Consider the following 22,499-nt stretch of genomic DNA (forward strand, 5'->3'; position numbering starts at 1 on the left):
GGCGCAGCGCGCGCTGGAAATGCAGAGCAGAGCAAGAAGCTTGGCGAAGATACCTTTCAAATATTTCCTTTTCGGTGAACATGTCTAAGTAGCCAAAGGGAGAATCCAGGAGGTACAATTCGGCGTCTTTGTAAACTGCTCTAAACAAGAAAAAAACGGGAATGAGATTAGTTGTGATAGGCTTCCAAAAAAACAGAGTTCTTTACACACACGATCATAAAGAGAAGCTTTAGCGCGCGCTCATGTTACAGTAAGCAGGACAGAATGTGTTTTTGTGGTAACAATTCCTCCCCCGTTGGACACTGTCAGCGATGCGCTGCATGAAGTCACTATCTGCTGATACCCTTGTCTGGCCAGCACCAGACGGCGGCGCGCGCCTGCTTGTGCGATAGTGGAATTCATGTTTGACGGGGAGGCGTCTCATCTCAAGAAGGCCCTAGCATTTCAGCAGCTGGCTGCCGGGTCACATTAATTGTATTAGTGCATGCACTGCACTTTAGTGCCGATTACCTACTGCAGCATGCTGGCCTCGCAAACACAATAATTGCGCTGATAGAATTAAAAACTGCATTTGCATTGGTCGAGCAAATGGCATTTTTGCTTTGGTGTCTTCGTCAGAGATGTTTTGAGGCATGGACAAAGTGGTCAGTCACGGCTGCTGTCTGGAAGCCGCAGTTGGGCGGATGGGGAAAAGGGTGAATTTAGTTTAAAAAAATACCTCCTGACTGGCCAGCTGGCTGGTCGCCGCCGCCTCTCCTGCGTCCTCCTCCCGGCTTCTTGTGGGGGAAAAAGGAAGTAGGAAGCACCAGGCTCCCATGCTCCCCGCAGCCAATCACAGTGCTGCAATGCAGCATTTTGTTCGGTCTGAGCGTCGGGGCACGGCGCTCCGCCAGGGGCTGGAGGGGTTGGCATGTCCTCCATGCAGGAGAACAGGGAAAATGCGCATGACTCTTTTGGACAGCCAGAGAGGGCCGACCAAACAGTCAATACACACTTAGGAGTGTTCTACCACTCCTCCCCTGCTCTGCAGTCTCGCCACGACCTGCCCCCTCACGCAAGCTGCCACAGCAGGAGGACAAAATAAAATGATAATAACAGAATGTTATTATCATTTTTTTTTCCTTTCTTTTGCTGCTTCATGGCAGTGGGGCGATGCTCCTGCGCCTTAGCGGAGGAGCCGCCACTGTGGTCTCTGGCCCAGAGCCCCAGCCTGATAGAGTCAGCTCTGTCCTACAGAGTCTTGCCCTGATGACCTTTACTAATTGGTTGATGTGCGAGAGTCTATTACAGACATTTTGCAGAACCCTACTAATGCGAAATGGGAAGGAATCACAGAGATTATGTGCAGTAACATTAGTGAGCAGCTGCAGTGTTATAATATTGAAAACATTCCTTACTATCCCTGAATATTAGACCTAAACACATTAAGAATTTGGACAAATGTTCATTGACCTGGCCAAGGCGCATGAAAGAGCTGAAATTTGATCATACATTTGGGGGCCCCTGTTCCGAACATTGGCCTTCAAAATATGTTTGGCCCAGAGCCCCAAAAATCTTGAAGCTGTCCCTGCTCTTCGTTCAGAACTACAATCCTTCAGCTGTGCGCTTCGTAGCCCGGTCAGTGCCGAGCTGCGCTTTTGCTGACAGCAGGATCCTCCTCCCCAGGGAGTGGCTTTCGAGCAGGAAGTGATTCCTATTGTTTCGAGATCTAATCGCTGAAGCAGACAAAAACACCATGTCAGGTGTCCATGAAGCACGCAGCATATTTCTGACAGTCCTTAGACGCCAAGAGAAACACGATGGCGTTTGCTTCGTGAAATAGCTACCTGTATATCGTAAATAAACACTTCCTGCCGAGCAGGACTGAAGTCCAGACAGCATTGTTAAAGTACTCGCTGTCACTGAGAATCCACAATGTCAGCGTGACATGAGTCATTAGCAGAGGGCGAGGTGCCCACTTGTCTTCGTCTCACAGTGGGTCTCTGTGCCCTTTGCAAGGAACTCCAATGACACCAAGTGGCGCTGCTCAAGGCCAAACACTTTGTACACGAACAGGTCCAGGAATCTTGCATCGCTGTGTTTGAGGGCCGAGCCAAGAGTGCCAGTGCCAGTGCATCCAAATTACAACCGTGCTCTGACGTTGTGGTGTGATGTATTATAATAGGAACTAGAGTATCTGAGTCACATTGCACTTGGTAAGAGCAAGGCCTGTTATTGACAGCAGTTCGAAAGGGCAGACGGGTATGTCATATTATTACTTTCATTTTTAGTAATAGAATTACTAGTAGTGCTAGTCGTGGTGTAAGTATAGAGCAAACATGGCACAAGTCAGACCTTCTGGGAGTTTACACAACCTATGCCAAATGTACCTCTGGAGGTAGGATGATCATCAACAGAAGGGCGGTGGGATTTTAACTGCTTTGTGAAAGAAGGGGGAGGTTTGGTGGATGAAAGTGATAGAGCAGAGGTTTTTCCTTTTACTAATTTACAACAGATTACTAAGAAAAATGATTTGTGTGCCACTTGACATTGAAAATGACCAACGTGTGTTAGGTTCTGCCTTTCTGGAACATGACAAAATGCAATTCTGATTTAGATACTGCATCGTAAGAGCATACAGAATGCTAAAATGAGCTCACGATTACATTTTATGTTTATTAAATAGATGTGATTTTTTTAACAACTTCAATGACAATTGATCGTGTGATTAGAAAATGTGATAATAACACAGAGATTTTACTTGTAAAAATTAATTTTTCACGTGTTAAAGAAAAATAGCAAATTATAAGTGAAACGTGTACACTGAAAATGACAAAAGAAAAGTAAGTTCTACTTGAGTTTTAGCTAAAGCTGTATTTTGTGAATCTTTCCTTTGATGTGCCTTCAAATAATGTCTGCCTTAATAATATATATATGAAAAGAAAACTCATATAATCTATATGTGTGTGTAACAAGCTATGACATGCTTTTTATAGCTGCACAGGATGGAGCAGGTGGGATTTGTAGGATTAAATTGTACTCAGAACACACATACCTGCGTTCCTGTGTAGTTGTGATTGAAAAGCGTAAAGACAAAAATGAACTCTAATGGACTAGGTCAAGATGCGTTTTGGACATAGATATTGTTTAATGATGTGTTTAAACTTTGTCCAACAGATGTATTTTGTGCTATAGATGCTAAAATGACAATAATTATGCGAATCCTCAGGTGTAGAGCAGGTGTACTGCATAAATCCTGCTACATAGGTTGCCTGTGGCATTTGTGGATTTGGCTGAATTGGGACTACTATAGGAGTTGTAAGTAGACCCATTGTATTTTTGTATTTATTTATTAGGACAGGCTGACACCAAGATGGCCACCAGGAAATTTTACAAGATCATCATTTTTGTTGCTATTCCAAGACTTTGACCACACCTATGCCTTGCACTTTGATGACCACATCTCACAATACCTATTACATTGTGACGTTCATTCTATGTACCTCTTTGTAGTGAATCAGCACATGGGGGTGCATAAGGAGAGCACACTAGACTAGGTAATGTAGATTTCTAGAATGCTGTGCACTTTGACTGTTCCTCCATCCTGATTTCTAGAGCAGTGCTTCCCAAACATTTTACAACCACAATCGAATTTTTAGAATGACAAACTTTCGCAACCCACTTAACTTTAATGGATGTGAAGCAAGTGATATTTAATGTAGCTAAAGCACTATGTGGTAGTACACTGTTATATGCAGACAGCACATTTTGAACTGAAACGGCCAGTAAATTTACACAGACATAGAGTTTTACTAATAAAATTATATTGCATTAAAAAAATAAGGTGCGGAAATCAGGTTTCGGTGAATATTTATTACTTGTGCAACATCAAGTAAAGTGTCTTGATCTGTTTTGATCCTATTAACAACTATTGTTTCCCCGTGTAATTTTTGCTTTCCACATTGCAGAATGTGTACAGTTAATTTACAGTTATTGGTATTTACATCTTGTGTGTTATAGAAAAGATATCCCACAGCCTTTCCTCTCACACTCCGTGTACCCCAGCAAAATTGTTTCATAGTTTACATCACTTGCCTTTCTCTGACTGCAAAGTGGGAGGGGTTTGTAAACACCACTCTGATGTTAAATAAGCATAAGCAGCAATTTGTCAACAGACTGAGCCTGACATCTGACCTCTGTCTCTGAAGTGCAGCAAATGTGACATGGTAAATATAGAATGTAAAAGCATCTTTATTCACTGCTCGGACTTTCACAACCCACCTAGAATCGGCACACAGTTTGAGAAACACTGCCCTAGAGGACCCTCAGGAGTCATGCAAATCCTACTTTTCTGAACTGTCCCATCGCCAGCCTGGTTGCAGATAGAGCATGTGCCTTGTGCAATTAACTTTATGGTGCTGTGTGTTGACCTTTGAGTTTGGTAAGATGTTTTTCTTAGGAATTCGTTGAGGCTGTCTCTGGGAATTAATAGTTGTTGAAGTTTTTGAACTTTGCTGTGCTTACTCAGTTTATGGCATGCATGTAGAATCTGACCTATAACAAGTCAGGAGCAAGCCTTGTTTGGGAGGCAGGGCATCTATGACCCAGTGAACAACCCTCCCTAGGAGAGTTTTGCTAACAATAATGGATAACTGACAGTCTTTCCACCAAGATCCTCATAGTGCTCTCTGCTGGTAGAGAGGTGGTGATGATAGTGGCAGCCATGCGCTTCTCAGTGGAGCACCTGATAAATGGTCAGATTCAGACATTTGTGTTTTGTGGCATGGTTGGTGATGCCCTGGTTTGCCATAACTATGCATGATGCACACCAGTCCAACTTTAACACGTGCTCTGCCTCCAGAGATATTATCCGTGCTGTCACAGCAGCACAAAAGGCTTCTGCAGCCCAGCTGAAACTCAGAATGTTATCTCCTGTTTTGATTGCAGAAAACATATAGCAATATTGTATTTCTGCAGACATCTGAGAGGTGGAGCTGGGTGTCAGGTGTTTTTTCTATACTTGTAGAAAATCCTTACCAAAGAAGATAACTGCACATGCTAAGCTTTGGGAAATAGTTGAAAACAACAGTAAAAAGCCTTGCATTTATATAATTGATTTGAGATCTGATGAAATAAGGCAGTCTCCGTCTCCCCTGTTCAGTGTGAAGCAAAGGGCGTTACAAGTTCTGTTTACATTTGCTCTATGCCTTCATGGACATCCACAGGTGGTGTTACACCTGATGGTCATTGTACATTTCATAAGGAGAAGGAGAGTAGATATGGGACTTTGAAAGTAGCAGGTCCGGGTTTTAATCCTGGCTTCCCCAATTGATTGCTCATGTGTGCCTTCGAAGTGGGCTAGAACTTCTCTCTTAAATATTTGTCACTTCTATGGCCTTATGTGACTAGCATTTATGTATTATTGTAGGTAGCAATACAGCATTACTGGTCCATGTCTTGGGGTTTTGCTATAAAGTTTGTGCCCTTCCTTTACAAAGTGTCGTTTTTGAGTTATTGCCAGTTACTACTGAAGTTTCAGTGCATTAAGTTGTACTTGATGAAAGTGTTTTTTTCTATTATCCATATCAGTTTCAGTTTCGCTTTTAAGAGAAACATCTTAACTTAAACCTCTCTTTAGACATGTACAAACTTGGAGGAGTTGGATGCAGTTAAGGAAATACTGTTAACACTGGTGGGCAGCTTAAAGGCTTAAATGATCCCTGCTAAGGACACCTCATTAATGTAGATTACGTTGTGTAGGGTAATGGCTAAGATGCTCAATTTGAAGTGAGAGATTTGGGTTGTATTGCCATATTCAGCACTTGATAGTAGCACATGCAATTTGAGCAAATCATTTGGCTCTAAATCTCTTTGAGTTTGTTTCTTCTACATGATGATCTCTGTCATGGAGAGAATCCGACTGCTATCGTGGAAGGAGCAATATATTTGCCTGGCCTGTCACACAAAATTCTGCCAGGTGTCGTTATTATGGCGTGATGGGCGCTGGTACCTGTGTTCAATTTTGCATATACTGTGATCTCTTTGCATGCCATCAATCTGGTTGAGCTGTTTATGAGTTTGCATCTTGTGATGCAGATTTAGCTATTCATTCCCCTGACTGTCTGTGGTATTGTGTGAACGCAGATCAATAATGGGGAAAATTACATATCATAAAAAGGTTTTTGGGGTGAAATATTATGTACAGTAATTGGGCATTTTAAATGCGACCATTGCAGTGCATGCCAATTCTGTACAGAATCTAAAACATTTTCACATGCCAATACGGAGATATTGGTAAGACATTTCTCCAACTGTAATACTTCTAATTTAATTTATAGCATAACATGTCCAAGTGATAAACTTTCGATTAGGTAAGCTACTCAAAATATTAAAATTTGTATTCGTCAATATCTCAGTCAGTTAAATTCAATTCAATAAATCTATATTCGCTCTTCAAAAAGATCATAAAAGCAGATACAATAATGCAATCAAATAGATATATTAATTCACTATACAATATATTGGTCTCAGTGCAATACAATAAATAAGAATATTAAAACCTTAATAATTCATCAAACATGGATAATTTAAAACTTGATTAAGCAGCTAAAATGCTCTGTAATGTCCCCTCCATGGTTTTCCTACTGCGTATGGCCATCTTAAGAAAGCAGAAAACAGTACAACAAATTTCTGAACTATCCAACATTTGAAGATAGGCTAGTGCAAACCTACATTTCCGAAAGACTAATTAAATCAGTATCGATTTAAGACATGATTGAAAAAAACGCCGGTAAAAACCACAGAAAAACATAAAATGAAGAAAAGACTGTTCCGCCTTGCCGTTACAAGGAGATGGGGGCAGTTTCTTACTCCATGCACCTTCCAAATCGTAAAAGCATACTAGACGCCAAACCCACCCTGACCTAAATATAAATAGGAGTGATCTCTCTCATTAGGTTAGGTCTAACGTAAGATACAAAGCTATGTTTCCCATAAGAAACACTGAATAATATTGGCATACAGTATGCTTACTAGCGGCCTCCTGTACTCGCAGAGTGGAAATGTGTTCCGCAAGGCTCTGCTTAAACACTTTTTTGGTGGCTTTATTAATCATGCTGGGGTCAGAGAACAATTCTGGAAGGCTAATATCAGCTAGTGATTTCCGCACGTAACTCAACCAAGGTATAGAAAGTCCCCCATCCATATTCAAGCAGTCGGCAATAACTGACCTGTTAAAACAAGCCACCCTATTACTCCAAATATTTACCTAGAGTTTCAGGTGGGCCAGTCTAATACTATTCTGTATATGTTCTAGATTCAATTCGGAGTGCACAATAAAACTTGGACTGGAGGGAGGGAGGTTCAGCAATCTCCTGCATATTCTGTTTTCTTCCAACTGAACTGGGGTGGCGTTGTGAAATCCCCAAACCCCGGCTCCATAGGTAGCAGTGGGAACATATTGCATCTTCTAAATTTTAAGGCAAGGGGAGATTGTAGTCCTGCCATCCCTCCTAGCCAAGTTAAAAAGCCAGACCCCTGGCCTCCCAAGTTTTCGACGCGCACTGTTTACTTGTGACTGCTGTGAATTATTAGCATCAAACACCAGGCCTAAATAGCAGAATTGCTGTATGCTGCTTTCCACCCAAGTTTAGTACGGACAGGGCTTTGTTACCTGGGCCACATGCCATAAAATGAGACATCTCATAATTAGTTTTCACATCTAACCTATTCAAGAAAGAAACAAATGATTCAACCAAACTGCGATGGGCACACGGTGTTCTGGCCATCAATACCACTTCATCGGCATATAACAGAGCCGGATCAGCTAGGTAAGCCATTTTCGGCACACCCTTATTTGAGCATGATAAAAACACACACAAATCATTAATATACAAAAAAAAGGGAATGGTTCTAACACGCACCCTTGGCGCATGCCACTGGCTAGATGGAAAGAATCAGAAAGTTCTTCTGATTTGCCGTATCATATCTTAGCACTCAGATTTTCATGTAAATCATTCAGAAAATTAACCAATGCAATGTCTACCCCCAGTTTGATGAACATCAATCATAATTCAGTTCTATGGATGCACTGGAAAAGCGGTAGAAAGGTCCATAAAGGCTAGGTACAGCGGGCAGCGCCTGGCGACAGTGTATTTACTTACTTTCAGATGTATGTTCAGGCACTGATCCACTGTACCCAGCCCAGTTAGAAAACCATATTGATATACAAATAAAATGTTCTTGTCTATAGCCCATGTCTACAACCGCTTAAAAATGATCCACCCCCAATATCTTTACAGAACTATCCTGCAAGGAAATGGGCCTATAGCAATTGGGTAAACCCTTATCATCTGACTTAAAACTTTGTACATTTGTAGACACAGCCAGCCGCGGTGCGTCCATTGGGGCGTAGGGGCGTAGCCCCACCAGCCCTGGACCCGCGTTAAAGAATTTCAATTAAAATAAATCAAGTTTTAATAAATATTACTTACCATTTTACACGGCGCCGCTGCGCCGGGCAGCACCCGACTTTATCGGGAGTGTGCAGGGGGGGGGGGGGCGGGCCGGGCTGGCTGGTGTCTGTGTTTAAAAAAATACGTTTTTATCCCCGCATGTATGCTCCGGGCAGCAACTTGCCCGAGCATGCGCACCCAGGCCGGCCCCATTAGCTAGTAGGGGGGGGGGGGTGCAGGACCTGCTGCCGGCAGCGCTGGCAGCAAAAGGGCCGACAGGGCGAGGAGTCACTGTGCCCTCCAAGCCAATCCTGGTGCTGCATGCAGCGCCACTGCGCCAGGATTGGCCGGTCACCGCAGGGGCGGGCAATTGGATGCCGAGAGCGTGACGACGTAAGTAACGGTCGGGTTCACTAACTTGAACTTCACTCTGTCTCGACTGACTGACTCGTGCGTGCGCGTCGCTGCCTGAGCCCAGCCTCGTGGTCGTGAGGGACGGTGTGTGTGCGCAGGACCTTCATTAGTTCCCCTATAGACAGGTAAGATTATTCTCTCTCACCCTACACACTGACCTCTGTCTTCGTCTCTCTCCACTTTCTCTCGTTCTCTCTGCTAAGTTACCATCCATGTTGCCCCATCTCGCACTCTGTCTTTAACATTTCTTGTTTCTTTACATATCTATGTATCTCTATTTCTCGTGTCTGTGTTTTACGCTTGTCTCTCCGCTGTTGAAAATGTTGTAGCTTCAGGAGCATCTCATTCTCTTGTTGTGACATTTTCTTTTGCCCCCCAGGCAGCAAATCACTCTGGTCTCCCCCCCCCCCCCCTCATAATCTATTTCCCATTTTCTGGTTTTCCAGCGCGGCGAGTTCATGCAAATGTCAAGAGCGCAATGGAAATATATATGACTCCACTCCATCCAACAAACTAAAGGAAAATACTTGTCATTTTCAACACCAAACGCTCAAGCTTTCGAAAACGAGACACCTGTTGCATTGCAAATGCTTGCTTAGTTTGGTCCAGCAATAAACTTCCTTCTCACACTCGGGTGGCAGCACACGAAGCTTTCAGCTCTCATGCCGCCGGGCTAGCCGAAGCCATAGGCAGGGGCGGTGGGTGAGATTTCATAGGTGCAGAAACCTTTCCAAACCACCGCTGCGGCGGCGGCCGACTGTCCCGCTCTGCCTGATCATGACTCGTGCGTGCGCCATTCAAGCTTCTTTTGGGTATAAACCGGGATCACAAATTGCACCGCTGTACACGTGGGCTGTGCCCAGCAGGCTGCTGAGGAAAAACGTTCAAACAGATAGCATTTCTAGTTTTTAAAGTTAGAATAGTAAATAACGCAGGGGTCTCAAACCTTTTCTGTAACCAGAGCTTCTTATGTTCAATAAAAGTTTTCCCGAGCTACTAATGTTGTTGGCCTTGTAATAGCAACGACATGAGACAAGATGATATAGGTGGTGGCCACGCTATTCAACATTACTGACAGCTCAGTGCATAAGGCACTGGCAGGGTTGCCAGCAATAACTTTAAAAAGTCTGTCAATTTGGAATCTTTTTACATAGGAAGTGCTTAACAGCTGTAGCTGAAATGCTTATGGCACTAAGGTAACAGTATTATTAATATGTCTCCCCAATGCTACATGTTTTATCACTTGACTTTAAAAGTATTTTTGAAATCCAACCATTTTTCTCCAAAAATCTTATGACTTGAGCTCTGAAAATAATTTTTTTTTCTCGAATAAACACTTTTTCGATTTAGTAGAGTACGCTTTCCCCCCCGGAAAGCTACTCAAAAGGAGCTGGAGAGCTACTGGTAGGACAAGCCTGAAATAACGCTATAGTCCAAAATGTTTCAGGAAGACACCAGGTTATATTTTGATTGGTGTTTGGCCTTGCGTATTGCTATTCCCGAAGAGGAAAGATAAATTAATATCAAAAAAATTGTGCCAGCAGTGTGTTTGTCTTTTACTGTGACAAGCACGCGTGTGGCGCACGCACGCACCGCTCCCGGGCTTGCTGGAGTTATAGCTTCTGACATAATTCCAGCCGCTTCATGTAGATTTACAGAAAGGTAGCAAAGTCAGACCCTTGCAAGAATTCAAATGCTGACATAAAATGGGCCCTGACATAACCAGAGAGGCTATTTTCAAAGCACTGAATCATTAGAATGCTTAAATAATTTGTGATCACGCTGGGGGGCACCAAAATGTGCAAGTGGGATTTATACAGAACATGGAGACTTTTGACGCATTTGTGTTTTAAACAAGGATTCCACACTCAGTTGCCCAATCCACTCCCCCTCTTTACCCATTTTTATTCTTCCATCTTTCTGTATCCTTTCATCTCTCTTGCTCACTATGTCTTCCATCTCCTCTTTATCCCCTCCATGCCTTCCTTCTTTCTAGCTCATCTTCCTTAACCTCTCTTCCACCCTGCTTTCGCCTCCTTTTTTTCATTCTCCTTCACCCAATGTTTAGTCGCTCACTTGCACCCTATACTTTTTACTCTCTTCTAACTCAAATTCCCACTCTCTCTTTCTATATCATTTCTCTTTCTCCCTCCTTTTAGCTCTTCCTCATCTCTTATTTTAACATTTTTAGGTCTCGCTTGAACGATCTATTGTGCACAAAACCAATGCTTACAGAGGGCTTTGAATCGACTTATTTCTCATGATTGTATGACTTTCTTGCCTCTTTTGCGTGTTTCTTACTCAATGGCTTTCATTCCTTTTCTTGTGTTTGCCCATCCTCTTGAGCATAACTGTTTTACAGTGTTTCTGACTGGATGAGCTGCATCCTTCCACTGTTTCTATTCAGGGAACAACTTAAAAAAATGTTTTTTTAAATCACCCCATGGAAGTGCATGTGTTTTCTTGTTGCCTTTTCCGTGTGCTGCTTTCCCCTCACATCCCCACCCTTCACTCTCTGTGTTGTTGCCCCAAGCATGTCCATTTTTTGCTCTACCCCACTCTGTCCTCCACAGACTTTTAAATGTTCTTCCCACCTCTCCCTAGCTCCGACGTTGTTTGTCTCCCTCACCATTTAAAAAAAATATAATAATTTGTTTTCGAAGGGCCCCGGAGCTTTAATTTGCTACTGAGCTGCTCCTTTCTCTGTAATGCATTTGCACACACTTTAAAATATACAGTAAATTAAAAGTAAAGAAAACAAGCATTGGGATAGCCAATAGGTTTTGCCTTTGGGACCTTATAAGTGTTTAGTTATCCAGCACAATATCCTTGGTGCAACAACATCAAGTGTTGCATGGCTAAATACTTAAAAGGTCCCAAAGGCGAGACCTATTAGCTATGCCAATGCTTGTTTTATAAGCCACCAGCTATGTATAGATCGAATACACAGAGTCTGAGCCATTTTGCAAATAGACATTTGGTTTCTACTTCTAGGCCAGCCAATAGTATTCTACCTACAGGTTGGCCCCTCTGTAGAACATGGATACTTGTGACTGACTTTCTACTTCACTTATCCAAGTCCATCCACCCAATAATTTGATGAGCAAAGGTTTAAACGCACCAATTGATGTAAATAATTTGGGTGGGCTGCATGGATCAGATTTTTACCTGCAAGGCATCCATAACCCGCACCGCGTCATATATGCTACCATCAAGGGGTGTATTTGCCCCCGGGGGCTCAAATTGACACCTCACTTCTCTCATGGAATATAGGAGGCCATAATAATAAAAAAGGCAGCTCGGAATGGCACAGGGAGTTGCGGAATTCCGAATGTATTTGCCTCCAGCACCTCCCTCGAGCTCGGGTAGATCCAAAGGTGCTTTACTGACACTTATAGCTCACACTTGAGAAGGACACTTTCCTGAACACTTCGCCACATTCTCATATTTTAGTGGCCAATGGGCGGAAGAGGCCGATTTAATGTTGATAAACTTCTATAATAAATACTTTGCTAAACCTACAGCAGTGGTTGATGAGTTTGGGAGAATTGGTGAGGATTTGCTCTCTCTCTACCCCAGACCTATATTTATTGTCTGGGCGGGAGATTTCAATACACACCTTTGAAGCAGGACTGATCCGCGTATATGTGGGGTCATTGACCTCACTGGGAATCTGCCATTTCAACCACCAAAGTCATGGACACGCCTTAAATAGGTTATTATTGACTTGGGGATTAAGTTATCGTAAACCCAACGCACACTTCTACAGATACAAGTATTTATGGCGGGGGGCGGACTGACCAGATGAATAACTGAACTCAGTGAACTGAAGTAAGTTGATGGCCCCTTGGGCTGCTCTATTTGTGAGTAGCCCCGATCCGTATGTGTATGTATTCAGGGCAAATCATATAAGCAGGTCTGAAACACCTCCTGTGCGGGGGCCATCTGTAACAGGTAATCAGATATACTCCCTCGCTTGAAAATCAAATGATAAAACGGAATTGACCTCGGGGCATGATGACATATTAACAGTAAATGTACAAACATATTTGATCAGAACTGAATCAGCCAGCTTTATTTATGTTTGTTGCTGAAAAAGGCACTTCACCATCATACGTGTAAATCAGTGTATAGAAAATGTTACACAAGGCAAATGCGACTACAGGGTGTAGGATTCACATGTTATTCATACTGGTAGGCATTTTTAAAGAGTGCTTGGTCTGGAGAAGCACAAACTCAGGATTCAGAACATAACAGTGGTTAGCATTGACTTTAACAATAAAAATGTATTTCCACCCAAATAAACCTTTTTAGCAGGATTAGGATAATGAAAGACTTGAAACAAACATATGTTTCTAACTTGTATCATGCAGCTTGCAAGCAGCTCTTTGATGACAGTTTATAGGTCACTGTGCTAGATTACGGTTGTCACTTATGAACTGCACAGTAACAAAAGAATCTGTGACTAAAGCAGTAACCCACTAACCTAGGCACATAAAAAATGTTTTTCAAAATGCATGGTACACGTTCTTTGCAGTAGGCATATTAACCCTCTGTGCTACATTAGATAAGTCAAAGCTGCCACTTGACACAACTCTCATCTCTCTCCAGCAGGTACATTAATCACCGACGTAATCTTGACACTTTTATTGTTGCTGGAAAACTGCTGATTCTACAAGGAACTTTTTTGTGCTTTTAAAATTACTGCCTGAGGACCCCCCTGGGAATGTGACCACAGTTTGGGAAACACTGCTTTATACCATTTATATTTGGGGTACTTGCGTGGACCTATGTGAAGTGTGTGTACAAAGTTCAGCTCAACCAGAATCACGGTAACAGCGCATTGCGCTGCCTCTTTTATATTCAGTATATTGTAAGACTGTTTTTCTTCCCCCGCCTTTCCTTGTTTTGTTTCCCTGTTTTCCCCTTGCTTGCCATTCGTTACTCTAGAGTCTTATTCAGTATGTTGTAAGACTGTTTTTCTTCCCCCGCCTTTCCTTGTTTTGTTTCCCTGTTTTCCCCTTGCGTGCCATTCGTTACTCTAGAGTCTAATAGAGTCGGAAGGCCGTAGGGGAAGACTGTGGACTTTTCTTCAAGTTCCTGACGCTCCTGCGGAACGAGCCTGGCAACCATTACACTGCTGTGCAACTTCTTCTACTCTTAGAGCTGAGATTTCCATGAGTCTTATAGTCTGAATTCAGCACCTGAGCATAATAGGACAGAATGTATGAAGCTCTGTGGTAATACTGAATAAGCAGCTACCTATGTTATGCCATCTATTAATGTAATAACTGCACTTTCACAATTGCTTTATTAACCTTCCTGCTTTCTCAAATTTGCTTGAAAATGCACGATTTTTCTTCTTTTTTTTCAAAATTTTCTTGGGGGGGGTTAGCCCCCCAAACCCCCATTTTGGGGTTCGGGCTCGCTCGCTGCGCTCGCTCGCTACGGTGCTGTATGCTAATTCGTTTGCGCCCCACCACTTTAAAATCTCACCCACCGCCCCTGGACACAGCCCAGGATTCTGGAATCTTATGACAAAGGGAGATATAAAAAATATTCACAAAAAGGGGTTCCAAGAGATGAATGAATGAATGAAGAGGCATTTGTAAAGCGCATGGCTACCCGGGGACATCCCAGTGCTAATAGTGATGCAGCTTCAACTACAAACAGTATTAAGGAAACAGATAGGATTTTAGCTGCTTTCGAATGGTCAGGACGTTTGGATCCATCCGGATACCAATAGGCAAAAGATTCCACAATTTGGCAGCATTGTACAAGAAGCAACATCCTCCACTTCGTGTTTTTCTTATTTTTGGAACTATCACCAGTTGTTTATTGTCTGACCTTAAAGACCTATTCGGGCGATAAGGTTGAATAATAGATCTGATAATGGGAGTGCCTCTACCTGAGAGTGCTTTATGTGTGATACATATCAGAGTTACATTTTAAAAAGATCAATGGGGATCCCATCTGGGCCTTGCCCCTTACCATCAGCGCTAGCTCGTATGGCCACTTCAACCTCCTGAACAGTTATCTTTAGGGGAGTGGGAGAGGTGAGAATCTCAGTCGTATCTGCCACAAGGTTCCCACTGTATTCTTAGTGGAACATTTCATTTCTGAAGGTCACACAGAGGATGATATAAAATAGCAGGTGATCAGTGTCCTTAAACTAACAGGGGCGACGTGGAAACATGGAACAGCTGCTTAATAAGGAGGAACTTAAATGGATGCTTAGTATGGGTACCATGAGGACTGGTTATAACTGCAAAGAGGAATGGACTAACCTAATTTGAGCCAGCAACATACAACAGATTCTTTCTGAACAAACCTGTTTGACTTGCACTATGTCACAAATAACTTTTTAAATAATTTTCTGAAAGGACTAAAAACATTTGTTTGAGGATAATTGATCTGGCGAGAGAAATTATTATCTGTAATTGCTGCCTTCCCCCCCTCTTTTTTCAATGCATCTGCATTAGGGTACCAGTTCCTGTGAATAACTGCTTATGCTGCCTCTCTCTACATTATGCTCCTCTGGCGTACCTGATTAATTATTAAGCATCCTCTCTGCTTCTTTCATGCTGTTCTTGAGGTTCAATTGTATCTTTATGGCATTAGCTCCATGCCGAACCCTACTATGTATTCTTGTTGTCTCTTGTTACATTCCCAAGATGGCGGCTGCCTTCTCCCCACTGAAAGTTCAAGCCTTTTTCTATTTCAACTACCTCTGGACCAGGAGAGGGCTACCACCTAAAACATGCTCATTCCCGCTTGTCCCTTTTCAGATACACTTATCATTGAAGGCATGATAAGCATTCCCTTATGCACTCCTCTCGTTTTCACTTTATAATAAGTTGGCATGAACCACAGTGCCTTCTGTGTATTACTCCCCTGGAGACCCACTCATGCAGTAAATCCTTCTTTCACAAAGTGTTCACAATTCCCCTTTGGCACTGGGACAAAAGTCACCAAGGGACCCCATAGCCAGGTTTGGATTTATATATCGCCCCATAATTTTCCAGCATTCTCAATTCTCACAGAGTAATTATTTCACTCTCGCGCCACTCCAGACCTTTCCAAGTAGGCACCAATTGCTCCTGACTCCACCCCGAAAATAGATCTTAATTCTCTGAGGGACGTCCTCATTCAGGTGAATTGTGACCTTTCTCTTCTACTCACAGCCCTAGTTTCCATTTGTGATGCCTGTTCTCAATATTATCCTCATTCTCAGGGGTGACCTCTCCGCTTTCAAAGAAGTTTACTCTGATCCTCACTATGTGAGTAACTCAAACTCAAAAATTCTGAGTCTGATCCTCACATTTATATTGACAATATATATCATCAAGAAATGTGGATGTATTTCAGGGTCTACGTAGAAAACTCAATATTTTGAGATATGATCCCAAACTCACTGGCACAATCATTAATAAACAGACAGGCCAAGTGGCTTTACTATTGCTTAATTTTCTTGACCTTCAGTCAGAGGAAATTGTGTGGTTCTGTAGACTGAAGCTGAATGATACCTGCTTTCGACAATACAAATTTAAAGTCATTCAAAACATTTTCTGGTAGTAGTCCAAAATGAGACTTCCCTTCACAAGTGATGGGGCAGCAAGGTGCGCCAAAGAACATACTTGAAACATCGCATTTGAAAAGAAAATAATGGCTATGCCTGCTGAATTCAAGAAGAATAAATGTGCATTTGTCTTATGCAATTAAATAAAAAAAAGTTCGATAAGCATGACGAGGCAAGCTAGATCAGATACTTGGCAATGGCGAACAGATCTAACCAAGGCTCTTCCCAATGCTGAAAGAGACCTTGCACCAGGTCCGGTTGGAAATGCCACTCATTATATGCTAGGCATCTTTGGCTGAGTTTGTCCACTTTGGCATTCAGAGAGTCCGCCAGGTGTTGAATCACCAGGGAAATGCCCTGACATTGCAGTCAAGTCTAGAGACACAGGACCTTTTGACCTATCCCTGAACACCTGCACTAGCCTTCCCTTGATGGATGGTAAAAAGGCTTTCAATGTCAACCGGTTCCGCAGGAGGTCACAGTCATGTGATTTCCACCTCTCCCAGTTGGCCTCACCAACCCAGAAATGGTGCGTTGTTCACTACCATCAGATCTCGTTGGGGAAGAGTGAGGGGTCTGCCACTGACCCAGTCACGGGTCGTCAGCCACAACTGCAGATCTTTTGCAGTGCCCTTCAAGATATGGGCCATGCCTGAGAGAGTCCCCTGATGCTGCGCCCACTGGAACTTCAGGTCCCACTGCAGAGCCCACATATTTCAATGGTCATGCTTCACAAGCAGGATACAGGAGGCCATAAGGGCCAGCAGTTTCAGAGTAATTTTCTCTGAAATCCAGGATAGAGGCTGAAACATCTGTGTTATAGCCTGATTATCATGGACTCTCTGCTGGGAGGATAAGTCTGAAACTGCACAGTGTCCACAACAGCTCCAATGAGCATCTGAGAAGGGATCAGGTGTAACTTTCACATGTTGACAGTGAATCCCAGAGAGTGCAGTAGGTCCCCCATAGTGTAGAGTTGGGAGATGAACGTCTGGGGTGAGTCCACCTAAAACAGCCAGTCAGCGAGTTAGGGGAAGATTGGAAACCCTGATCTCCACAGATCATTTGCAACCACTGCCATCACCTTGGTGACCACCCAAGGGGTGCTGTTCAGGACAAAAGAGAGCACGGCAAATTAAAAGGCCTCGTGGCCACAAGGAATCACAGGTAACATCTGTGGGTGGGCAGGACGGAAATGTGGAAGTGTATGTGTCCTACATGTCCAGCGCTACCATCCACTCTCCAGGGCCCAGGGCAGACAGTACTTGACTGTGCATTTTGAATTTCTGCTTTTTCAGGAAGAAAAAGTCTAGGATAGGATAGGATAAAGGGATACACCTTTTTTGAGCACCAGAAAGTAGCAGGAATTGCAACAGCGACCTATTTCTGATGCCTGCACCCTTTCCATGGCCAAGAGAGCCTGCACTTCCCAGTAGAGTTAGGAGATGTGGTCCAACGTCAGCCTGTCACAAGTAGGTGGTATGGGTGGAGGGGTAGTCACAAAGCGGAGGGAATAGCCCCTCTGAACAATCTGGAGAACCCAGTGATCAGATGTTATTGACCGACAGTGGTGCAGGTGATGGCATATCCTGCCTCCAACTGGGTGGCCTTGATGGTCAGAGGGCAAACTAAGGGGTTTAGAGGCTGTGGCTGCCAGGGGAGGTGGTGGACTGGCCTGACCTCTGGCAAACTGACCCATGCAGCCTGTGGGTGCCATGTCCTTGGCCACGCAAAGGCTGAGAAGTCTGCTGGCTGTGGTGCCTGGGCAGTTGGAGACGCGACTGGAAGCCCCTGTCGTGAGCCTTGCCTCTGAAGAGATGGGAGCCATCAAAGTGCATGTCTATGAGTGAAGCTTGTCCTCAGCCAGATGTGGCGCCATAAGACAACCGGCAATGAAACCACTCTGCCTAGCGAGTTGGTCGTATCCAGCCCATGGCATATGGTGAACTTAGCTGCGTCCCTCCCGTAAGCAATAGCATGAGAGAGCAGGGCTTGGGCCGCCTCAGAGACAAAAGGCAGCACCTGCGCAACTGAGTCCTCGAGTGAGTGGGAGTTTCTACCCAAAAGGCATGCACTGTTCACCAACTAAAGTGCCAGGCTAGCGGAAGAGAACATCTTCTTCCCCAAGGTATCCAGCCTCTTGGATTACCTGTCTGGGGGAGTAGAAGGGAATGCATGAAAATGTTGTTTGGAAGTAGAAGCTTGGACCACCAAGCTCTCCGGGATGGGGTGTGTTGTGAGTAAACTAGGGCACCTTGGGGCGGGGTGATGGTGGTGGGCATTCAACCTATTCTCAGGAGCTCTTGTGCAGGGCTTAAACCAGGCCCTAAGTAGGATGTCCATGAGGCCTTTGTTAAATTGGAGAATCAGTTCAGAGGTGCTGACTCTCAGCTGAAGCACCTCAGTCGAGAAATTTTTCTTGACAGGAACATTGGGTAGCTGATGGGCTAGGACCTCAGCCACCCTGCTCACCACCACAACGAATGAGTCTCCTTCCTCCATAGCCACTGTAGGAGGAGAAATCAAGCCAGCATCTGAGAAGGTATCTAGTCCACAGGCATCCACCAGATCCTCATACCATGTAGTCTCTGTGACATCCAGGGGCTGGTATTCATCAGGGTTCAGTGGCCCCTCCCAGTCATCTCCCTGTCCTAGCCTAAAGGAATAGTGCACAGGCTCCGTTCTGGGTGGTCTGCCCTCAGTCTCCGCCGGAGTTGGCATCGGAAGATGTTTCTCGGCTCCATGTCGGAACCAGGAATGAGTATGGGGACTGCGCCATTGGTGGGCGCTGGCAGTGCTGGAAACATCAGCAGTGGAGCTGGCAGTGGTGAAGGTTGCAGCATTGCACATTGAACAGCAAGGTGCTTGAGGGGCCGCTCCCTCAAGGTCTTGGGGTGTATGGCACAACAATTGATGAAGGTCTTGCCATCATGATTGCCCGTGAGGCACAAAAGGCAGATAAGGTGTGGATCCATCACTGACAATTTGCCAGTTACAGGCGCCACAGGGATAAAAACCAGCCTTCCTTGTGGCCATCCCTGTCACACCAGTAGACAAAGTCTCAAAAATCTTAGAACAAAGAGTCGGAAAAACCTCAGTCAAAAAGTGACTGGGGGTATCCCTTCTCAAGATATGCGCTGACTGGCGCAGAAAGAAAACAACTGAAGAAAGCTTGCAGGGCCGGCACCCATATAGGCACTGAGCACGTCACTTCTGGCGCAGAAGACGTCGACAATGTCACAGAGAGCTGAGCGATGCCACCTACTTGCATGCAGGGGTACTGCTCACAAAAACGTTTTGGGGCTAGTCTGACGCCAGAGGATAATATAGCATTGTATAGCCAGTCCAGCCATTGCTACATGGACTTCCACATGGCCTGCTGCAACAGCCTAAGGTTCCTTAGAGCAATGCAACTGTAACTAGGGTAGAATTTTCCCCAGTCAGTGGTAATTTGTGCCCATACTACTCCCTGAGGTAGATAATTTATATATAGTTTACTGTGTGCATGGACATTTTAAGATCATATTACCAGCTAATGACTTATTCCCCCACATTCTTGCTTGTATTCTAACACTAAAACTTTGGCAAATGCCAAAGTGTGCTAGCAACTAATGGTTGCCTATCTAGAGACACAGAAGCTGCAGTATGATCTTCCTATACATAGCCACGGCCGGCATGGCTCGCGGGTGGGGGGGAGACATGGGGCCACGGGGGAAAGGGGGTGTTGTGTGGGGAGGTCACGCCAGGGGGGTAATTTACTAATAATAAAATAAATTATAAACTTACCTTTCCGCTGGCCGGGTCCCGTGTCTTCTCTGCTTATGCTCTCCTGCCTCGGCAAGAATAGGAAGCAGGCTGTCAAGCTCCCTCCCCTCAGCCAATCACAGCGCTGCAAGCAGTGTTGTGATTGGTCGGGATGCCGTCCAGCCAGGGGCTTATGGGTAGGCCATGATGCTAATGCAGGCTGCATTATAGCCTGCATGGAGAAAGGTAGAGTGTGCATGACTGGTTTGGGCAGCCCCAGAGGGCCGACCAAACAGTCTTTGCGTACTCAGGAGTGGGCACACTACTCCTCCCCTGTCCTGCTCGCAGAGCAGCCTCGCCCACCCGCCCTCCCGCAACCAAACATAAAATGGTAATAATTGAAAGTTATTACCATTTTGTTTCTGCTCCGCGCACTGCAAGAAAGCAGTGGGGCGACACTCCTCCCCCCTAGTAGAGGAGCCGCCTCTGCCTATACTTCATCTGCCTGCTATACTTTCACCATCTCATTCTTCGGTGATGGAACATATCGTGTAGACTGAGCTGCTGACAATGCTGAGGTTAAGGCTTCTGTAGCAAGACATAAAATTGGAAGGTTGTGTATTATAGGAAGTTTCTCTTAGACTCAGTTTGATATGGAATTCAAATTATTCCAATATTTCATGATATAGAAGGTAAACATTGAAAATGCGCCACATGCATCCATTTTTCTATCTTCATTCTCTGCTACATTCAGGTTAATACATTAAAAGATAAGCTAAAGATGTGACCTCATGCGCTTCTATTGATACAGTGCCATGTATTGGGTGTGCTGTATCTACTCCAACAGTCGCCCTGTTCCAGTTAATTGCAACAATATGTGAAATGGGTCATTGTCTCCTAGTTTCAGCTTAGTTTACTGTATATTTACAAAGACATTTAGCTGCGTTTGCTCGCTTTGATAACAAATCTGTTTCACATTATGATGTGTACACACTGCCTGTCTATATCAAGGGCAGTCAATTAAAAACTAGTAAATTCAGGTGTACTGCAATAGGGAAGGGGTGGAGTACCCTGCCTGTCAAACTCTCGTTTCACCTGCTCTAATTAAAGTTGAACAGTCATGTTTCGGCTGTCAGAGTCCCTTGTCACTCCACTAGCGTAAACCATAGACTGATAGCTGACAGATATCGGGCTCAGTTTAGAGGCCTCAGACCATCAGCCCTATGTAGAACGGATGTTCCTTTGTTCCTTTGTCCCTGTTCCAGACCTCCAGGAAAAGCCTGACTGTTCCAAACGAAACAGCTATAAATGACCCCGCAACCTGGGAGAAAACTCTGAGGGTGTCAGGACTATGTGTTTTAATTTCCGAAACAAAACACTTTGCTGAGAGGCCTCCTGAAACATGGTAGCCACTCAGCAAAGCTACAACACCTTTAGAGGAGCTGTCCTGATGGTGCCTCCTCTGTAAGTACTGAGATCTCTACCAGACAAGCAGAGCTCTCAAAATGTGACGGGACACTAGAGCACTCACCAAGCCTAAAAAGGCTGTAAAGGGCATGTGTAAGGCCATATAAGGTTCAGTTGGTGACTCTCCATCCTGCCAAGGTGGCAGAGGGGATGACCTCAGTCACCCAAATGGAAAACTGCGTACCATATTTAGAGATTTGGTGAGCAATTTTATTACACAGGGTTCACATTTACCCCATAAAGTAGGGTTACGAGAGGGGGTGGTGCAGGGTCACCAACAGTTAGTCTTCGATGTGGTCTTTAGGACCTCTCTGGTGTCTGCATCATTGTTGTTAGTGCCTCAGAACTGAGACTTCATTTCTTCCGGGAGCTGGTCCTGATCATCTGCCATGTTGCACTGGAAGAGATGGAATGAGGGGGTGACTAGAGAATCAAATCTGACAGTTGTCTATGAACCACGTGCTTGTGCTACCGAAGCTGTAACACATAACAGGATAAATTGCCTTTGTCTAGAAGAAAAGCTTAGTTTTTATATTCATATGTAACCCCCTAAAATATGCCTTTTAAGCCCACATACATATACATAATAATTGAGCTCACCACTTTCTGAGCTTACTGTACCCTCACAGTGAAATAAAACCCAAAAGCCAACATCACAGTGTAGGTTGTGCCAGACATTTCCATGAACAGGCCTAGGTATGAATAAAATATGAATCCTGCATTCTGTCTGGAGAAAAATCTTGGCTAGGAGAACTAACACACGTGGCCTAGAACACAATGGCCTGCCTGTGAGAACAGGAAAGACAGGGTGGTGTTAACAACTGACCACTTAACAAGCATTTGCAATCTTAAAGAGGACTGGA

The 22,499-nt window shown here is 44.2% G+C and overlaps 1 protein-coding gene across 2 annotated transcripts in view; it reads right to left on the reverse strand.

Moving 5' to 3' along the window:
* The window catches only part of CFTR (CF transmembrane conductance regulator), an 880,902-nt gene that overhangs the window by 193,066 nt on the left and 665,337 nt on the right, over window positions 1-22,499 (reverse strand). For both annotated transcript variants that reach the window (XM_085653127.1, XM_085653128.1), the window contains one exon: window positions 54-140. In XM_085653127.1, the coding sequence (XP_085509253.1) occupies window positions 54-140 (87 nt within the window). The remainder of the gene's footprint in view (window positions 1-53; window positions 141-22,499) is intronic.

The sequence above is a fragment of the Triturus cristatus genome, chromosome 4_1 (genome assembly GCF_964204655.1).
Source record: "Triturus cristatus chromosome 4_1, aTriCri1.1, whole genome shotgun sequence".
NCBI lineage: Eukaryota > Metazoa > Chordata > Amphibia > Caudata > Salamandridae > Triturus > Triturus cristatus.